This window comes from Grus americana, chromosome 11 (genome assembly GCF_028858705.1).
Source record: "Grus americana isolate bGruAme1 chromosome 11, bGruAme1.mat, whole genome shotgun sequence".
Classification (NCBI taxonomy): Eukaryota; Metazoa; Chordata; class Aves; order Gruiformes; family Gruidae; genus Grus; species Grus americana.
The window spans coordinates 4,712,003-4,733,392 of record NC_072862.1 but is presented as its reverse complement, the minus strand read 5'-3'; the positions used below and the strand labels follow the sequence as shown (position 1 = coordinate 4,733,392).

Below are 21,390 nucleotides of genomic sequence, written 5' to 3'. Positions count from 1 at the left end.
GAACAGAAGCAAATGTATACCTTGGAAATACGTCACAGTAGTTTCAGAACTTTCACTTTATTCTGTCTTTGAAAACTATAATGTTTTGTGGCATGTCAGTCACTTCAGTTTTTTCAATATGTAGTTAGTTTTTAAGTAATATAATTCAATGAAGCTTAGTATTAGTATGTGCAAAGTCAGATTTCTTTCAATACGGAAGTTTTTGGTGTTCAGTTCTTCATTGCTTTGTGGCAGTTCAGTAGCTTTTGAAGAAGTAATGCTATGATAAACGTGGTGTGACCAGGAAGCAAGATATATCTGGTTTGGGATTGTTAAATTTTGCCAGATTCAGATTTACAGATCAAGTCATACTTGCTGAGACACTTGTGGTATTCCAGTCTATTGCTGACAGGGTCTTAGATTGAAGCGTATACCCTTTGCTGGTTTTGTTGTTATAAAAGTGTTGTTTCCTCTAAAATAAAGCTTCTATCTGTTGTTGGGGTTTTTTGGGTGGCTTTTTCCTTTTATTTGGTGTATCTTTTTAAATAGCTTATATAGTATTTTTCTTGTTTCTAAACTGGTTTACATATTTACCATAAGCTGAGTCATCCTGCTTGTGAGTCTCAATGCTTACTTAAGAGAAACTTTTTCAGCATTTTTCTCAGCTTGTCAGTAAATGGGCATACTATAGAGCTTGCCTCCCTGTTATCTTGAAACTTCAGGTTTGGAGGTGCTACTAACACATCCTTCGTATCAGATTTTGATGCAAGGCTAATAATTTTTACTGTCACTGTTCCATGCTACTTAATTTATTTGCAGTTTGTGTCTCTTAAATCTCATTTCCACCTCCCCACCCCAAATTGCTCTTGTGTAGGATACTTCTAAGAATGTGAAATTCAATTTGTTCTGAGCTACCCAATATTTATACTGGGCTGCTTCACTGACGCAATTTAAAAACAAACCTATCCTTTATGCCAGAGTCTCTCCTGCCTCCCCCAGCTTTTTGTTAATGCTTCACTGCCCATAAAATTTGTAATGTTCTTGCAAGGAGACAGCTAATGAACGAATGGGCTGCTGTTATCTTCTGTTGTTCCAAAGTGTACTAAACCTCTGGGTGGCTGAGTCTGGTGCTTACTCTGGCTGTGCTATTTTGATCTATTGCTCTAACACTTAAGAGTGCTCATCTTCCTCACAATTTGAAGTGAACCATCCAGTCTTTGAGGAAGCAGACTGCACACATTAGTTACTTTAAAGAAGGGAATACATTAGGGTGTTTCAGAAGCTAAGATTGTAGAGTAGTTCATCTAGTAAATCTTACAACTCCAACAGTGAGGATATGATTGTGAAAGCTGAATTATGTGGTGATGTGTACGAAAAGTAACAGCAGCAGGTTTTGTTTGTGTGATTGAATATATGCAGGCTTCTTATTTGGAGATGTGGATGTCATCTTAGTGTACTGTAGTGGAGAAGGAACCTACTTGATGTGACTTTATTATTAGGATGTTTTTACTGGCGTTTAAAAGAGTGCGGGAAAGAGTTCATTAAAAGTAGCTTTTTTTTAATATACTTTTTAAAAAGTCAAAGAAGTAACAAGTTAAGAATGACCCCTGTTTGAGGGACTTTCTAGATGAAGTGTCTTTTCAAAGAAAGCACAAACTGGCTGTTTTAACTTTACTGTATCTTACTTGACATTGTGTAATATGCTTGCAGAGCCAGATTCTCATGCTACACTTTTTACTTTGTACAAACAATTGCTTTGGAGTAGGAACTTCTTAAAAGACTTGCCGTTTTCTTTATCCTTTGCTAGTGAAGCAGAAATTCCAAGGTAAGTTGTTGGGGATCTCTGCCGAAGGAGTGTTCACAGCACAAATAAAATTGGCATAATCATAATCCACATTAGCATTTATGGTTTTTTGCTACAATTTAATATAGCTGCTGTAAGTAATTTTCCAAAATCTGTCTTGAATCCTGTCCATGTGATGAAATTTTGGGTTGTAATTCATTTTGAACGGTAGTGCTAGGAAGTGCAGTCTTGAGTGTGTTTGTATAGAATTTTAAGTGGTTACCTTAAGTAGGCAGATTAGGACTATTTATGCAGCTCATGTACTGAACTAATTAAACTTCCAGGCATTTAAGATCAATTCTCATACTGCTTACAAACTCTTAACGTTGGTGTTCATGTATAGATTCACACCAATTTCAATTACTTTTATTTGCAAATCACATTGTTAAACTATTAGAAAATAATAGTTTTACAGAAAAGAATTCATGAGGTGAAGTTAACTTTGGGTTTTGCCAACTAAAAAAAACTTAGAAATGTTGAACAAATTACATGCAGAGGAGGTGATAGTGTGACTCTGCCATCTACTGCTCAGTGAAAGAAGTTCAGTTTTACTATGGAAAATTTTGGAGGGAAATGAACTGGTTTTAGCTTTTGTTTAAACCTTTTATAGCAGAGAGTAAAACAGGAAAGCAACTTTTACTTCTGGAGTTAGTTGCAGGCTGCACGCTTTCTCGAGTAGGCTTATGCCCCAACTAGCCAGAACTGTATTGAGGTTCACAAAATACTTTATGTCTTGGTACTCTAGGTGTCCAGTTAGATACAGCTAAGTAAAAATTAGTCAGGCAATGATTCTCCAGGATGTCTTACAGATTTGGCTGATGAAAAATAATTTAAAATTCTGTTTATTTTTGTTTCTGTGAAATAAATTGATCTTGACTGGACAGTCTAGTCTGCTAAAAAATTACAAAGGCTCTTTAGGGACTTTTCAACCCAAAAGCAAAATGGTCATCAATGAGTAATACTACATACAATTAGTGCTGTACCCATGTGGAGAAGTTAACAGATCAAGAAAATTTTTCTTTGTGATTGAGTTAGAGTTCAGAATTTAGTTAAAAGAGGGCACTACACAGAAGCTGAGCATCATGAAGAATTTGGGTGTCAGAAAGATTACTAGTTGACCCAAAGTTGCTGAACAGCAGCAAAGTTTGAAAGTAAGGAAGCTTTTAGAAATACTGTTGTCTTGTAGCATTACTGTTTTTAAGTGTTTAATGCTTCCTCGGCTGTATTTTAACTCTCCATAGCTGATTGATGGAGATTAACTTCTCCATCTTTCTATTCTTAGAAGTAAAGTAAGGTTAAGTTGATATGGTGTAATTCAGGGTGAATAGCAAGGGAAGGCATTAACTAATAGAGTAAATGTGATATACCCTCTGTGTTTCTTCAGGTAGCCGTGTTGGAATTAGGGCTAAGGGTAGTTGCATTGTAGCCTATCTCCTTGCTGTTTTCCAGTTGAGGATTATAACTTCCTCAGTAACATAATATACAGACAGTTCTGAAAGAAGAAAAAAAAATTGTTGATACTTGTTTGCTCTTTTTCTGATTACTGCTTGCTTTTAGCTAAAGTGTCATGTACTATGATTAATCATAGCTATGCTGACTGACCTGTTTTTGCTGAACTAGGATCTGTGCATCTTTAAGATGTGGCTTTTTAGCTGATGAACTAAGCTTGAGATACATACTGTGTTAGCTAATGAAATAATAGGCTTAAGATGCTGTGTACTGAGTTCCTCAAAAAATAATAAAAGTTGAATTTTTACAAAAATTTGCAGTATAGGGAGATACACGCATGCGTATATGTATATAAGTCTGTATTGATCTTGCTCTGGATTTGGTGTATCAGTCATATTCCCAATCAAGAAATGGTTCTTAAATACTGTATCAAATATTCTTCTTAAATAAATTTTTGAAATGTTAATGGCTTCAACTTCAAATACTTAACTGTAAAAATGCGTGATTCTTATTATTTTATTGAAATAACTTTAAAAATATTTTGTTATTTTGTCAAAAGTCACAGAAGTTTGTTAAAATGTGACACTGAATTTGCAGAGAAAGTGTATGACATCTCAGGTAACTGGCAAATGTATGTGAAGTATTGCTTGTCTGAAAGGTCAGTTTCTCATTTAAGTAGGGATTAAATGGAGTGCAGAATTGTCAGAAAACAATGTGTGAATGTGGTGCTTATGGGTTTATATATCCTACTTTGAGTTTAATTATATTTACTGAGCTGTTCCTTGATAAGTATACTGTCCAGTTGTAGCAAAACAGAGTATTTGTAACAGCTAAAGTATAATGATTCTACCAATTCCAACGTTTAATGCTTTTTCTGTAAGTGTATTTTGTAAAACGTGAAATAAACCACAAGTTGTGAATTTTTAGCTCTAGTGTGTATGACTCAAATTTGTTATGAATTGCTTAACTGTTTCTGTTCTATATATTTGAATAATAAATACAGTCAAACTATTTTACTGTTGATGATCTGATTTCCTTTTCATTGTTTTAATGTATTGTTTGAGTTGTGGGATGATGCATTTAGGATTCTGCTTAAGAGTTCTGTGGTGGTGAGCACAAAAGACTGCTTTGTTATCTCGGTGTATGAGATAAGGGAAAAAATAAGGCTATGAGTTATTACCCTATATTGCTAATGATAACAAATTTCAGTATTGTTTTCATTCTGTCTTCTCAGTAAGGGGAAGAAAGCAATAATGGTGTTGCTTCCTAGAAGTCATACTCATGAAAATAAATTGTTATAAATCTGTTTCATTGCAGCATCCCCTTCACTATTCAGCGACTCTGTGAGTTGCTGACAGATCCTAGGAGGAATTACACAGGAACAGACAAATTTCTAAGAGGCGTGGAAAAGGTAAGTATTTTCCTGAGGGAGAACACAGCTAAACAGTCACAACTAAATGATTTTTAAGGTCCCTTCCAACCCAAACCATTCTGTGATTCCCTGAACTACCACTTAAATAACTTCTGAATTACCCCAAAGATCTGTTGGTTTCATTATGGCTTATAGAGTAGCTATTAGCTTTGCTATGGCTAAGTGTATGAGTGTTTCATACCTTTCAACATCAAAAAGCAATTTTAAAATGACTTAAGACATAAAAATGAATCTGTTGTGTTTCCTAATCACTGTGCAGTACTCAAATTGTACTTTGTGGAGGGTGTAATGTCACTTTTTATATTGAGTCCTAGCTAGAAATAATCAAATAAGCATCTGAAATAATTTGAATTTTTTGATCAGGTATTTCCTTACACATTTGGGTTCAGATTAGATCCAGTAGGTGAAGGAGAAGGGAGGCCCTTTCTCCCCCGTGTCTTCTTTTTCAGTATTTAAATCCTCTTGTATAGAGAACTGTGCCTTCATAAAAGCATACAGATGTCATTTAATGCCATTTTATAGCTTAGGTCAGAGTGTGGGATCTTTCAGAAGTAGATAACAGACTTTCAGGATGTGGTTCCATGTAAGATTTTCTTGATGGCAAAATTGGCTTGAGGTTCCTACTTAGACTATTTGGTTGAAGAAAGCTTAACTTGTAAGAGTTTTCGCTCTTACAGTGAATGCAATCAGGTGTATTTTTGCAAGTTAAGATGAGAAGGAGATGGTCAGGAATAAATGATGAGATTTCAGAAAGCAGTTTCTTAGGCAACCACGAGATCTGTGAAACCACACCTCAGGTTTTATGGAGAACTTTCGTTAAAGTTCATCTGGGTTAGTTTAGCTGGCCCTGTGATAACAGCCCCCCTGTATACGTAACTGGGCTAAATATTGATTTGAAGAGAGAAACTTACCTAATTTTTAGGCTAGGTTTCTAGATGTTAAAATTGATGTAGTTTGCAGTGCCATTCAAGGGAGAGAGGGCACTAAGTAAAACGTACTGAATTAATCATTATTTCTGCCCTTTCTGTGTGGGGCCAGAATAATTTGACATTTCAAATATGGCTGTGCCAAAAATAGCTAATAGTGCTTGCACGCTTTTGAATGCAGGATTCATGTACAAATAGAGCATTTCTCCAGTAATTCAGAAGTTTTTCCAGCATTTTGGAATGCTTTGCTTTCCAGAGATACTTCAATTAAAAATGACAGACACTTTGGCCTGAGGCTTATGTGCTGCTCTCGTTACGGCAGTAACCCACTTATGAAAATACTGACTTTTAGTGTAATTATGGCCTGACCTCGTGAAGAGGAAGCAGAGATACTTTTTATGTATCTGTCATCTGTTGGTAGCTTTCAACTCAATTTTCTGTAGAGATACTATAACAGATAAGACTAAAATCCTGTAACTCATTAAGTTTTGTGGTGTTGTCAGGAGCTGAAGTTTCTGTTTCTGAAATCTTAATTTGTTTGTGTGTTACAGAATGTTATGGTTGTCAGCTGTGTATATCCATCTTCAGAGTAAGTATGACTTTCTTGAAACTTTAAGCTTGTGTTAGTAGATGGGAGAATGTGTGCATGTGTGTCTAATATTTCTCTTGCTGGTGGCAGTTGTATCCAAAAGAGACATGGAGAGTTCAGTTCTCATTATTGATAGTTAAGTCAACAGTAGCGGTAGTAGTCTGTGTTACGTGTAATAATGTGGAAATGCACAAACAGCTTTGGAATCGGATCTATGGTACAGTTCAGTATTATCCCTGAATACTAAGCTGTTATTTTATACCATAGCTGGTGACGGGAAAAATGGATACCCCTTGATAACAGTTGTGCCGTAAGTTCATATCCTAGCCTATTTCCCTAGTATAATGTATAGGTAGAGAACCCCTGGAGGACTGACAGTGGGGGACTATTTAAGTTGGGGGGGTGGGGTGGAATTCTGTGCAAACAAGCTCAAAGTTGTTTTATTCAAAACTCTTTTTTTTTTTTTTTTTTGTTGTTGTTAGGAAAAATAATTCCAATAGTTTAAATCGGATGAATGGTGTTATGTTCCCAGGAAATTCACCAGGGTACTCTGACAGGTAAGTTTTTAGTTTTGGGAGTTCACTTTTTCTGGATGAAAGCAAGGTAGTTCTGGAAATAGCTAGTTCAGATCCCTTATCATTCATTACCTATTCTGGTCCAAATACGTAGCCTCAAAAATGGGGTGTGACATGGAGTACTGGGGGAAGGAGGGAAGAATGAACATGAACATACACACGATGTATTCTATTTTTTGATCTTTTTTGTAACCTCATTGTTTAGAACTCTTTTTGTTATTTTAAAGTTTCTATGGTGGTTTGCATGTTGTAGGCAAGGAAATTTTATTCAATACAAAATAGTAAAGTATATGTAGTATCCTGTACCTGATCTTTTTTGTTTTGTTTTGGTGATCTTTTAAAACAAGGCTATAGCTGCTTTCTGCCTTTTAGGAACAAATTACTTTACTAAAAGGATGGGTTAATTTCTTATTATTTTTAAAGATCTAACGTAAATGGTCCTGGAACTCCTAGACCAGTAAATCGACCGAAGGTTTCTTTGTCAACTCCGATGACAACAAACGGTTTGCCAGACAGCACGGAACATAAAGAATCAAGCTTGCAGACAACAGAAGATAAAAAACACAGGTTTGTGAGGAGTAGCGTATTTTGAAGTTTTTATTATTCACACTTTTTTCACTTATATGTAAAAAAGTTTTAAAAGAGACTGGCCATCTAAGGTATGCATAATTAAGTCTTAATATACAGCAGCAGGATTTGATGTGTACTTAGTACTGTTTGGGCTGTCTAGATAACTATTAGGCCAAGCTTCCACAGTTGGAGGAACACATCCTGTAAGTGTATGGGATGTATAGTAAAAATGAAGAGTGAGTAATAGAGTTCAGAAATTCATAGTTACCAGTTTGTGTCAGGACATTAAGCTATACCCAGATAAAATATTTCATAAATGCTTGCTGCAGATTCTGACAGTAGGAAGTGTCTGTAATTGGGACTCACCAGAGTACCCTGACCGCTCTGCATTTTCATCGACAATCAGGTGAAGGAGTGATGGCTTTGAGGTTTTGTTACGTAGTAAGTGAAGTGGGTGCTACTGTTATCTCTTGTAGAGTGTTTAACTTGAAGTAGCTGCTACTTTTTTTTTTAAGTGTGACAAGATACAGAATGTTTTTCTTCAATAAAAACTACACCTGCTTTTGTTGTTTATAGTGAATCACCAGCATCTGAATCAGAAGGTGCTCAGAGCAGCCCGGTTAAAAATAAGCACTCTGAAGATGATCCTGCAGAAGCAGAAGGACATGAGGTAAAAAGACTTAAATTTGACAAGGAAGGGGAAGCCAGAGATGCACCTAACCAAACTGCCTCCAGTGAAGTTTCTTTAGGCATGGGGGAAGAGACAGAAACATCCTCTACATCTCAGGATAAAGAAAAAGATACTACTTGTGCCAGACAGCACTGTACAGAGGAAGAGGAGGAAGGTATTTCAGATTTTTTAATTGTTTTTTACTCTTTGCATTTTCCAAGGAGTTGGGATTTTCTTTGCTGGAGGCCAGTGCTGTTTAGGAGTGCTGACTGTCTCCAGCTGTGTATAAAGATGAACTGCTTGTTCATACTTCAATTTCACATAATTTAGCAATTCTTTTCTTTCTTCTTTTTGCTTTGTCCTGCATCTCTATTTAAAAATTTGTAAAATAGTACTTAAAATCTTCTTAGGCAGTAAATTACATGAGGGTGGTAATGATGCACCAAGAATTGGTGAGTCCCTACTTTAGGGTACCATCAGATGTTCTCATCCCTTCTCCAGAAGGGGAGTGGGTCATATCTACATTTGATTGTCTTTATTACCAATAATTTACTAAAATATGGATATAAAGTTATGTTCTTTCACTGAGGAGGCTGAGCAACAATCTTTCCACATCCTAGGAGAACAGTGAAAATTACCTCAGGCCCTGTACTTAATTAAAAAAAAGATAACTGCAGTTAAGAGAGTGATCTATTTTTTTACATATTCTCCAAAGTTTCCTTTTGATCATTATTTTTTGTGGTTCATGTATTTGTTAAATGTTCCTCTAGATCATGGTGGGTGTACACTTGAAACAGTAATGTTTTCAACATTTCCAAAAGTCTGCTTCTGAAGAGAAATGAAGGAATGTGGAGAAGGAAGGAAAAGTTACTTGTTAGACTCTGTCTTTATCCATTGAAGCTTAATTAAGTGAAGCTATCTGTTTAATAAAAAAATCAGACTTTATTTTATGGTATAGTAGGATAGTTTGGTTATCCCGATGAGGCTGGCTAATACTTTACATCTTCTAATAAAATCAGGGATTGTCAGTTTTTCCTGTCCTTGGCTGTGTTGTAGAAGCATTGCTCACCATAGCTAGGAATGGACAGTAGCAGGATTAAGGTATGTTTAAAAATGCCTTAGTAATACTGTACTTTCACCATTTCTAGAGTCCTTCATGTCTCCCAGAAATGTTGGTCCAGACAGAAAAGATCAAGAAAAAGACACTGAATCCTCAACTGTGAATGAAGAGACCTCTGAGGAGAACAATCAAATGGAGGAGTCTGACCAGTCTCAAGCAGAGAAGGATTTACACTCAGATGACAGAGAAATTAGTGGATCTGCCAGTAGTGGAGCTGACTGCAGTGAAACGGAAGAGTTAGGGCCCTACGCTAGTGAAACTCCAGAGATTTCATCAGAGACCCCTATGGAAAACAGTGACGAAGCCACAGAAGTTGCAGATGAACCTATGGAGCAAGACTAATTTAAATACACTTAGATGCAGTATTTTCCATAAGGCTCTGGTTTTACACTGTATAAATAATTTTATGTAATAAAGTGGACCTTTAGTTTTACAAAAAAGAAGCAGGTTGTAAAATAAACTTCTCCATGGATTTGAACCTTGAAAGAGTTGTACATGATAAGAACTGTGAATACCAGCTCCTTCAGGTCCTGCTTACCGCTGAACTTTCGTTTGGTCAAATCAGTGGTTTGTGTATAGTTTTTTTTATTTAGAATAAAAGTTTTTAAACTGGAAGGTAATTATAATTTTGACAACTTTTTTGGAGATTACCACACCTAGTTGTATGTAAGCAAGAAAGCTTTTTGTCTTGTCTTTTTCTGACAGCTATGGCAGTTACTTCATATTTTGGTTACAGTTTCAACATTTGACATGTGAAATATGGGGTTTCATGCTGGTTTCCAGATTTTTATTTGAATACACACTGAAACCTTATGTTGTGTGTTTAAAATGTGTTACATTTCACACACACGTATATGCAGGCATGCACATGTATGCGTACCCTCACTGTTCTAAGGGGGAAATGGTATATTTTTCTGTTTCTATAAAGGATAAATACAGCAAATACTTTTTCTATAGGAAAAGACTGAGTTCACCTCTCAAGGCACTTCGTTTTGCCTCTGGAAAACAAATGAAATCTGGCCCATGTGAAACCCTGGAAATATTAACATTGTTGAAAACACCAGAGTAAACACATTCCAAGAGAACTGTTCGGATTACAACACTTTTGTATACTTCTGAGGTGCCTGAGTGAAAGGATTTCATTTATTTATGAGAAAATGTGCTTTATGTTGAGAACGTTGTAATCAAAACATTAGCTTAAACTTTTGTAGAAGAAATGTTTGAAAATACGATAAGAAAATATCTTGGAAGAAATGAACAGGTACTTGCCTCTTTGAGTGCTTCTTGGAGCATTGTGAATATTGTAGAGAAGTCTCACAATTATCCGAAGGTATGCAGATGACATCGGTATGATCACACCACTGTCTTGGAAGAATTAATATATGACCATAGTTATGTACCTGAGCTAAATGACTAAAAGGTTCAGGGGTGCATAGAAATCACCATGATTTGTATAACATTTTGGAAGTGAACTAAATATTTTTGAACATGCTACTTTGACAGCCAGTGTTAGATTTTTTTCAAACCAGCTCAAAGCACAAACTACTGCTTTAAACTCTCGATATTTTCCAGTTCCCATATTTAAAGACATGCAAGCTGCAACCTCCCGGTCACAATTACTGGCTGCCAAATTTATACCTGTTTCTTCAACTGTACCTTTTTGATATTTAGAATTTTTAAATTTCTGTAAAGTAGATTTTTGTAGATTGTAATGAGTGCTCACTGCCATTGTGAAACGGTATATAATTGTATAATTTCTGTGTGTAAACTGAATGCTTGGGCTTTCAATACAGTATTCATATAAAGCAATAAATATTAATGTTATGAAATATCTGAGTACATTTTTATCAGAATTGTCCCTCTTCGGTTTTAAGTTCACATACCTGAAGTACAAAAATGACCTCTAAAATGCATGCTGATAGTTTCTTGTACAACATGGTATGCTTTGTATCATTTTGGGGAAACCTATGTTCTGATTAATACCAGAATGATTTGGCTCAGTTGGAATATTTATAAAGTTATTTCTTACTAATGTTATCTATCAAGTTCTAAGCAGACAGGATTCAGGGAGATGCTTGCAAAAAAATAATAAAATCCCTATTGATCGAGATCCCCTTATAGAAAGAAAATTGTACTTTGACTCATTTTCATTGTGCTTAAGGGTTGGGTGTGTATTATAAAATTAAAGAACTGAACCAAAATGTTGAAATTAGGAAAGTTTAAAAATATAGTGACATCTTACACTTCTCTGTTTTTGTGTTGGGTTTTTTTTCTGTGGGAATATTTTGCCAATGAGAACAAAATTTTAAAATTTCTAAGTTTAGAGATTTCTGAAATTTTCTTTAGACTGTTTATTTGTGAAGATATTGTCAATAAACTTGTTCTTTAAGCACCTGTGACCTTCTGATATGTTTGTTTTGGCAGCAGTAGTGCCACTATTGTAAAGACTTGCAGAAGAACGTTGAGGTATGGATCCATTCATGTATCTGCAATATATATTTTTTCCAATGGCTAATAAAAATTGAAATCATGCTTTAACATCACAGTAAGCATCTTAAATACTAAATGCGTGCCTACATTTAGATATTGCATTTACTAAATTGGAGAATGTGGATTTAAAACCCCAAACCTGCATTTCTAAGCAGGTTTTGTCAGAGGCGTCAGATACACAGCTCCAGATACACCGGCAGCCGCTTTTCAGAGTATTGGGGGGGGTAGCATTGAATATATTTCCATAACTTGTATCTCAATCTGGATGCTGTAAGTTCCATAATTAGTACATCATGGGCACGTTCCCATGTACAGCCATTCAGGCAGAACTTGGACGTGTGGTTAAACCCCAGAAAACCAGGCCATGGGTGCTTTATCTGCATTTCTATTAAAAAAACCCAACTATTATTATATGGGACTAGAAAATAAATAAAAAAATATAACAGAGTTTACTCCTCAGAATACAAGGTGAAGGTCAGCCCTTAATATTAAAAAAAATTAAAAATTGCTCTTAGAAAAGTTGGTTTCCTTAAAGTATCCAAGATGTTCTGTCAGCTTTGGTTTTTAACCCTTAGGGACTGCTTTCGTGCTTGTAACAGAATGAGCTTTCTTATTGGGGGGTTACAGTGAACGGTATGTTAAAATGTTCAAAAAAGTCTTTGGGTTGAGGCGGTGGATGGAGCAGAAGCTGCTGGAATTCAGGGTTATTTTATGAGCAGGAGCTCCCGCTGGGTGCAGTGGTCAGGCTCCTGGTGCAGCATGTGGGTTTGCTGTGGGAACCTCACTGTGCATCCTTGTCTCAGAACAACAAAAGCTGAATCCCTGGGCAGCACCTCTGGGGCTGTGTCCTGGCCTACAGCTCTCTGAGGCTGCATGAAGCTTTGGGGCAAGGATTATTGCTGCTTTTTGTACGGCTAATCATGTCCAGGACAAATTTGGATTTCCTTTTTAAATCCTCTTGGGTCTACTGCTGGCTTGAACAAAGTGAATTTTTTTTTTAAATACAAAAATTGCCTTCTGCGGGTTTCTAAGGCTAAGGCACTTCTATCTGCAGGACTGGGTTTCTATCACTTTTTTAAATGTTTCAGCAGGAAATATTCCTAGCTGGAAAAGTGAATTGGAATTGCATTTCAGTTCATGCCTAGCCTATTGGGTGCGGGAAATGGGCAGAAAAATATTTCTGCTGCTGCTTCAGCCTGTGAGAAACTTTGTATATATGCTGGTTTTCACTCGAGCCATTCCCTGAAAAGCTGCATCATGACTCCAGCAAGATTGTTCTGTGTCTGGTACAAAAGAACCCAGCTTTTATTTTTAGCTGCTTTGTTAATTGTATGTGGGGGGAAAAAACAAGAGCTGAAGCCTAATAGAATCTTATTTGTATGAGTTTTCTGATGCAATAGTTAAGTGGTAACCTAGTGATTAATTAAAAAAAACAACAAAAAATTTTTTTTTTGGACTGAATGCTTTCTATTGACTGCAACTGTACAAAGCACCCTTCTGCAATCCGTTGGCATTTTTTATTCATATAGTGCATTTCTAGGAAGCATTTAAAGGTTATTTGCGTCTCAATGTGCCTGAGGTCAATGTTTGTTGGTTAGGCAGGTCTGGAAGAGGTTCGGAGCACTGCAGGCATCCTCGTCACATCCCTGCCATTACCAGTGAGACCCACATGTTGTCACCTAACTCCTGTTAGTCTGAGCTCTCCATCCCCATTTGCCTCAAGGACGTTCACAGCAGCAAATGCTTTATGGCTGTAACATTCCTTTGGTATCTGCATGGTTTAATTGAACGGGGTTAGTTCTGCAATAGAGGCGACATCATGTACCTGTGCATTTGTGCTCTCGACTTCTGTACAGTGAATCATTCTGCTGCTGGGTCTCTCCCACAGACTGATAGTTGTAATGAGTTCATGGCATGTTTTGTCTTCACTTCTGTATTTGGGAACAGGTTCTGGGACAAAAGGCACCTTATTTCCAGGAGTCCTGCAGCCTGTCAAAAAATACTCATGCTAAGAATGAATCTCCTGCAGACTTAGGTTTTTAGGTTAAGAAATAATCCTGTGTTATCTAGTGGAAAGAGGACTTTCTGGTTTCTGTGGATAGAAATGGCAATGGTGTTTTGGTTCTGAATGATCTTTTACTGCGTGTGAACAAGGCACCTGAACTCAGGCCCCAGGTGTTGGACTATTATTTACGAACTCATCTGAGAGGTTCAGTGTAACCTGTTGCATTATTTCACTTGTAAGTTGATCCTCCGTCCTCACGTTCACTCGGGAAAGCTGCTTTTCACCATCCATGTTTATTGCAATAAACTACAAAGTTCTTGAATGACTTCTGGCCTTTGGTGATTCTTACCGTGAGCAAGCGGTGACAGAAACTACTTGAGGCTAGGCTTTTCCCTGCGTATTTTATTCTGTAGTCCAATTTACAATTGCTGGACCGTTGCACTGCAGGTCAAGATAGGAGAAAGTTTGAGGGCCACCGACCACAGTGAATTGAGCAGTGGCCCTGGCTGGCGATACCGGGCGCACGTGTGCTGCCACTGCGGTGCTGTGCGGTGGGAAAGGTGCTCTCGTCTGACACTGGCATGAACACCGCCCCTCACTTGGGCCCGCTCCACAGTGGTTTTCTCTCTCTCGCTCGCTCTCAGCAATCGGGGCTGGGTTACAGGTTTATCACAGTAATCAGTGAAATAAGCCGCTGCCAGCCCTGGGCAGCGCAGGGGGGAGCTGGGGCAGCACGTGGTGGCGGGCAGCGGCCCTTCGGTCAGGGCGCCGTGAGTGGGACCTCCCCGGGGCGGGCTGGGGCTGGGGCTGGGGCTGGGGCTGGTCCAGGGCTGGCAGCCAGCCCTGCGGGTGGAAAAGAGGATTTCCCGAGGGACAGAACGGGGGAGGCAGCGGGGGGTCCCAGGGCACGGGCTTGGCCTCAGCTGGGGGGCTCTGGGGACAAACTGCTGACAGGGTGCGGCCCTCAGGACCCCTCAGGGAGACAACTGCTGGGACGGCCTACAGGTCAGTCCGGTGTGACCGTAAAATAAACCATCTCAGCAGCAGGTTACGCTGTCATTTCCCATCCTGTCCTACCCCCTTCCACCTGATCACGAACACGCCTGGTGACCCACTTCACTGGCGGTTCCAGGGTGCCCTGGCACTGTTAGTTTGTCCTGCCACCCCAGTGTTCTGCCAACCTCCCCGACAGCGTGTGCTGTTCCAAGCCAGTGCTCCTCTGTTTGCCTCCCTCGTTCCCGGGGTGCTGTATCCAAACTGGGACACAGCCTGCCAGCTGTGGCCTCCCAGGCAGTGCAGAGTGATGCCTACCCATGTTGTGTCGGTCTCAACCTGATATTTGCCTGTATGCAATTTGTGGTCTACCAAAACCTCTGAGTCATTTTCTGCCCAAATTGTTTCTGAACTGTGCTGTCCTGTGGCGTGTATTTGATCTTGCCCAAGTAAGTGCGCTGTTCCGCTCGTCTCCCTCCAGCTACGGTGTGTGATCTTTCGTACCCTTTCCAACTTTCTTCTTTTTAGATTTCTTTGAATTCTCATCTTGTTCCATAAGATCTTTATAAGTGCTTCTGCCTTGGCTGTGCCCTGTCCATACTCTCAGGGGGACTTTATGTTACAGTGCCCTCTTGTTAATAACGGTCTGGAACAGAACAGGACCCAGAGCAGATACCTGCAGGGTTCAAACTGATCCTAAATGGTGCTGTGGACGAGGACGCTGGATTGGGCCAATGAAAGCAAAAGGATCCACCTTTATCTCTGAGACAATCTGGTTCTTTTCTTCCTTAGTTTGTATTTATTCAAAAAGGGCAGTAGTTGTGAGTTAGGGCCTTCAGTAAGCGATGTGTACATTCGTATCTGTGTAACAGAAACAGCTTGTCCTCGTGGGTTTCATGTGAACTGGAGCAGTCAACAGCTCCAAATGGCAGCTGCTCAGCTCCTGCTCCGGTCCCTCCCTGTGACACTCATGTTCTCAGACAGGTTTAGCACAGTTCATCTCTCACTGTCACTACAGTCTCCTGCAATAATCTGGAAGACAGCTGCCCTAGGACTGTTGTACAGCAGCTCTGTGAACCCGGCCCTTGCAATGTGCTCCTGATAGAACTGAGCACATGGACTGGGAAAGCACCTGGCTATCAGTACCTGTCTTGCCATAGGCTCCATGGTTGTTCCAGAAGTGGCCAAAAAGTCTTCCTGGTCAATTTGTTAATGGTTATACTCCTCTGAACACTGGTCACAAGACGTCAGAGGACGGGGAGCTTAAAGGCAGGATGGGGCAGGGGTTTCCTTGAGCATTTGTTTCTTGGGTGTCTACTTTTGTGCAGTTGAACAATACAGTTTTCTTTGAAACACCTGATGAAAAGATTCAAAACAGGCTGCAGACTGGCAAACAGCCCTTCTCGAAGTTACTTTATAATTTTGTGGAAAACAAAATAGCAAGCATAAAGAAAGACTGATGAAAAACCTGAGCCTTCTCAGTCAGCAACAATACCAGCTATGATAATGAGTGTGGAGACAGTGAACTGGCAAAGCATGGCTTGCGCTGCTGTTGAGGTCACCAGCACATGCACTCCAACTCGCAAGTGGAAGGACATGGATTATTCCTTGGCCAGGTGAGCAAGGTGAGAGACCTGTGTGCGATCCAGTTCCCACAACAAGCAACCCGAGAGCGGACGGTGTGGAGCTGCCCTCTGAACGTGGGGCAAAGCGCAGGGAGGAATTTGAGACTGGAGGTGCTGGGTCTTGGGGTGCGCCAGTAAACAGGAACCTGCCTTCCCCCGATGGCACGCGTGGCTTGGCAGAACCGAGCACGGCCTCTCTGCGCATCAGCAGCTAAATTTCGCTCTGCCATGCTGAGTTGAGGTCTGTGACAGCTGATGGGGATGGTAAAACCCCTCTGGCCGGTGCCAAGAAGGGCTTGGCAAACCCTCTGGGCTTGCAAGCAGCACTCTTTCTTCCCAGCGGTATGGCTACAAACACGAGACGGCTCAGGCCCTCGCAGATGGTTCCTGACGAGAACGCGGCGCTGCGAAGAGTCAAGGGCGGGCAGAGCCGGGGGGAGCAGCTCCGCTGAGCCGCTTCTGCCCGAGAGCCCCCAGCCTAGCGGCAGGAGGAGAGGAGCAGGAGCGTAACGGTGTCGCGGCCTCCCTGCGCCGTCTCCCTTCCCGCGGGCGGACAGAGCCGGGCGGCGCAGCCCCGCAGCCCGCCGGACGCTCCCCGGGGCGGGACAGCGGGCCGGGCCGGGCTGGGGGTGCCACCAGCGGCCGGCAGAGGGCGCCGCCGCCTCGGGAACGCGCGGCGGTGTCGGCGCCATTTTGCGGGCGGGCGGGCGGAGGCGCTGAGTGACGGACGGGCTGACTGACTGACTGACGGAGCGGATGGCGACTCCGCGGCTGCAGCACCGGCACCGGCATCGGTCTGCCCGTGTGGCCCGGCGGGCACGCAGCTCCCCTCCGCAGGGGTGGAGAGCCCCCTCCGGTGCGAGGCGGCCGGCGGGGCACAGCTCCGGAGGGGTCGGGCGGTGCCTGAGGTGCGCTCTGAAAGTGCCGGTGGTGGAGAGGTCAAAGACGTGAGAAGGGGGGGGGGTGCGTTAAATGGGGGGAAACGCTCAGAATTACTTTTCCGTATTTGCATTGGAAATAGCCTTAAATCCTCAGTGTAGTGGGATGTGGTGAGACATTAAACACAGCTGCTGCAGCAACCCTGTCAAAGATCCCTGCTCTCAACTGCTGAGAAATTAAATTGACTTCCCCCAGATCAGGAGATGAGGTTCCAATTTAAAGTGGATTTTTTTTTTTTTTTAACGTACAGGGTTACTTTTAGAATTTTAAATCTTGCCCCTATAAGATTTACACCTTTGCAAACTGTCCGCTTTAACTTGCACCCTTATTTCAAGTGAAGGTTGAGCCGTTTCTGTATTAATTTCATGGCTCCAGGAGGTGGAGCTTTAGAATAAACAAATGCTGGGATACATTAAAACGGGCACTGGTGATGCTATCAGGGTATCAACCTAAGAGATGAGCGTTGCAAAAGTTGGTGGGTTTTTTTTTTCCCTTCCCTGTCCAAAGTTGGAAAGTACTGTAAGTACCAAATGTACAACAGGTTGAAGGTTAAATACCTGTTTCCTTGAGCGGGACCTGTCCTGTCAGCATGCTGCCAGCCCAGCTTGTCAGGAAATCAAGGGAAGGGATACAGTGCACCTGGCCTGCATCATTTCCTGGCCTCTAAAGCCCTCCATGATCTCTCTGCAATCCCCCAAATCACACATACCATTGCAGCAATACTATGGAAGTGGAAGAGGTCTCATGAAATAAGAGTAACAGCTTTTCAGCGTGATGTGCTGCATAGAGGAGAGGTGAAATCTGTGCGCTTTGCCCGTAGTGCTTGGGAAAAGGAGTTACAGATTTGGATGACCACAGGGGAAAATACCAGGTGTTGAGGGAGCTGTAAGATCTGGAATAGCTCACCCAGCTTTCTCACAGCCCCTCTCCCCGCTTCTTCCCCTTGAGGGAGCCCAGCCGTAGGGTTTTGGATGGACTAGATGAATTCAGATGATTTGTACCTCTTATAATTCATATATATACATAATTTCTGGAAGGTTCCTGTTTTATTGGGCTGAAGTTTCACTGAGCTGGTTCAGTCCAGGTGGTGGTAGGAAGGTACACAACTGAGCATTTGCCCTGCCCTTGGAATCAAAATATATCCAATCCAGAACCTCAAATCTGAAGTGCAAATGCAGCATCTGGGAAGCTGAGCATGCCTCCTGCAAGGAACTGTATGGCAAATAAGAGATTAATTGGTCTTCTCTTTCCTTCTCCAGGTAGTTTCTATTTATCTCTTATTTTTGGTACCTAAAGCCAACAAGGTTCACATTTCAGAAGAGATGTGATAAAGCTCAGTTGCTTGAGGTGTTTAAGATAATTCTGCTCTCCAATCTACTTGCCATTCAGGACTGTTTGGTTTGGGGTTTTTTTTCCCTGATGTCCATAAACTTTCTTTATTCCATCCCATTTCCACAAAATATACTTAAAAGGTATCCTAATTCTTCTAACATACATCTATTTTTGGGGCCACTCCCCTCAAGTGTTTCATATTTACTCTTTATCTTTGCTCATGAATGAGTCCCAGTGACCTCAGGTGCGCTTTTCTGAACTCCTGGGCCTGTGTTGCATTTTATTAACAACTTGTAAAGATGCTCAGGAGACATGCTGAGTTCTCCAGCAAGTAAATGACTGTTTATGTGTGAGACAGAGAGACTCCTACTTTCCACCAGTGTCACCTGTCTCCCTGGGAATCTTAGCAAGGCGTGACTGTCCCCATTGACATGGGCCTCTCTCCATGCAGTTACCACACCCAGGATCTTGCCTTCTGGTGTTGCGATGATCCTGGGGCCGCCTCATACAACAACAGTCCCTGGGCAGTGACTGTCTGCACCCCACAGTTTATTTGGGGAGTGATTCACATAAATTCCTGACCAAGCCTGGGAGCAGGATGTTCACACATGTCTTTTCCGGGCCAAGGTGACTGCTCTGATCACTGGGCTACTGGGTGGTGCCCAAACTTGCTCTTTTTTTTTTTTTTTTTTTCTGGACCCATACAGCTTCAACTCTTCTCTTTTACAAGAGATAAATTAAGCTCATGTGGACAATAAGAAACTTCTGTTATTATGAGGGACTTCTTCCTATGTAATAGTGTCATTTACAACAAAATCTACTTTAAACAACAAAAGAAATGCCTTGTTTTCTTGGTGCTCTAGGAATATCAGAATATATCTGTATCTCTCGGAGTTTTACCAGCTTCTTTCTACTTCTGTTCTTTTGATTATTTATTCCTTTCTGCATTCTCTTTGACTTTCAGCTCAGTCAAAGAGCTGTGCTCCATGCACCAAAGGCCCTCCTCTTCAGATCTCTTATTCTGACTGCAGGTCTTGGCTATCTTGTTTAAATATATGTAGTCTAAGGGGCCTGTGTGTGGCAAAGACTAGAACAAGGTGCAGAGCCTCTGCTTAGAGATCTAGCAGTACCACTGCTAAAATACCCCACAGAAAAGCAAGTCTTGACTGTGTGATCTTAAAGGGGGTTGTTCTCTAAACACCGGAGTTTTGCATTACCAAGGTGTTATTGCAGAACTCTGTTGGGTCACAGAACCCTTGGCAGTCAGGCTGAATACCCTCCATAGGCACATACAGCTATCTGGTATATCTGTATATGAATATGGAGAGCTATGACCTCTTAGAGCTAAGTTACTCTGCAGTTGCTAAATAACCAGCTTTTAAACATAAATATTTTCTTCTCATCCATTTAAAATGTTTACAGTGGGAATTTCACCTGTATATATTCTTAAATTCTTACATCATTTTTAAACAATAAAATGAACTTCCAATTTAGGAACTTAATGAAAAACATTAACCTCATCTTTGCATTTTCATAAGAAATCTCATATCTTTTGTAGCGCCTAGCAATAAACCTTCAGATGTTTATAAAATAGGCTAGTCACAGTTTTGTATAGTTACACAAATAAAACTAGATATTGAAAAACTGTTCCTCAATGAAAAATTGAGGACTTTGAAAACAACCCTTCACATGAGTATGCAGTAGGGATTGTCACTATTAACATCTAATTTATTTCAGCTGGGAGTATGGCTGCTAGCTGGTAGCAATACAAACTCATCAGTCTAGCAGCGGTGGAGTAGGATGAAAAGAGGCTGGGCTGGTTGTGCTCCTGGGGGTGTTGGTGTTTCTCTGCAGGTAAGGTGGGAATGGCTGATAACTTCTCTTTGACTCTGCCTTGCTTAGCAGAAACTGAGCTACTGTTTTTAATTCAATGAAATGTGTTTTAATCAGAAGGAAAGCTATGTGATGTGGTGAGATCTGATGCATTAATAAAATGGCTGGGGCATTGACTTAACAAACAAATGATGTGGTTTTGGGAGGAAAGAGGCCTCTATGTAACAGTGCCTTCTAACTTTAGGCATGGCATTAGGTGCCTTCTGACAAAGGGGGGACTTTTAACTCAGGGCTGTGGGGGTAGTGTAATGGAGTTTCTGCTCTTTGGTAGTGGGGGAGGCGTACCCCTCTCTAGGGGGGAAGGAGGCAGGAAGTCCAGCTCTGAAATCACTCCAGCTGAACTTGAGCTAACTAATTCTGGACTGACCAGAGCTTCAGCTCAAGAACTGTCCTGTTGTTCCCCTGCCCCATTTTAAAATGGATGGAAAGAGAGGTGCCTGTTGTGCATTAGCTCTTTGGACTTAAGCCGCTGTCTCCTTTTAGGAATAGCTTATAGAGTGCAACATCTTCAGGGAGTAGTATGGCTTTGATTGGCTTTTGTTAAATTTGCAAAGCAACTAATAATGCACTCACCTTCCAACAGAAGGACCTTTTTCTCATGAGATATTAGCAAGCAGTTTTGTAGTGGTTTCTCAGGCCTAACACAGGGCTGTTGTGTTGCCACTGGGTCACACAGGAAAAAAGTATTAGCCGATCTCCTTGGGGGGGTGAAGCACAAAAAAAAGTATGAACTGTGTGGCTACCACAGAGCATTAAAAAAACAAACAACTTTGATGTTGTGCGGATGAACTAAAAAGTATAGGCAGATGGACAGATGAGCTCTCTTCCAGGCCATCTGATACATCTGTGCTCCCCAAAACAGCAGTGTGAGGAATATCAAAGCTCACTATATGTGAACTGGCCAGGGCAAGTGATATATTGATTCTTACTTTCTATGTGGTGTCTGGCTGTTAGATCTGG

General features: G+C 40.9%; 1 protein-coding gene across 1 annotated transcript in view; it reads left to right on the top strand.

The window, feature by feature from the left end:
• PPP4R2 (protein phosphatase 4 regulatory subunit 2) overlaps window positions 1–11,547 on the top strand; it is a 34,301-nt gene extending 22,754 nt beyond the window's left edge. The window contains exons 4-9 of the mRNA XM_054838109.1: window positions 4,589–4,682; window positions 6,181–6,218; window positions 6,701–6,775; window positions 7,217–7,360; window positions 7,940–8,208; window positions 9,182–11,547. Coding sequence (XP_054694084.1) covers window positions 4,589–4,682; window positions 6,181–6,218; window positions 6,701–6,775; window positions 7,217–7,360; window positions 7,940–8,208; window positions 9,182–9,495 — 934 coding nt within the window. The 3' untranslated portion in view covers window positions 9,496–11,547. The remainder of the gene's footprint in view (window positions 1–4,588; window positions 4,683–6,180; window positions 6,219–6,700; window positions 6,776–7,216; window positions 7,361–7,939; window positions 8,209–9,181) is intronic.
• The last annotated feature ends 9,843 nt before the right edge of the window (window positions 11,548–21,390 follow it).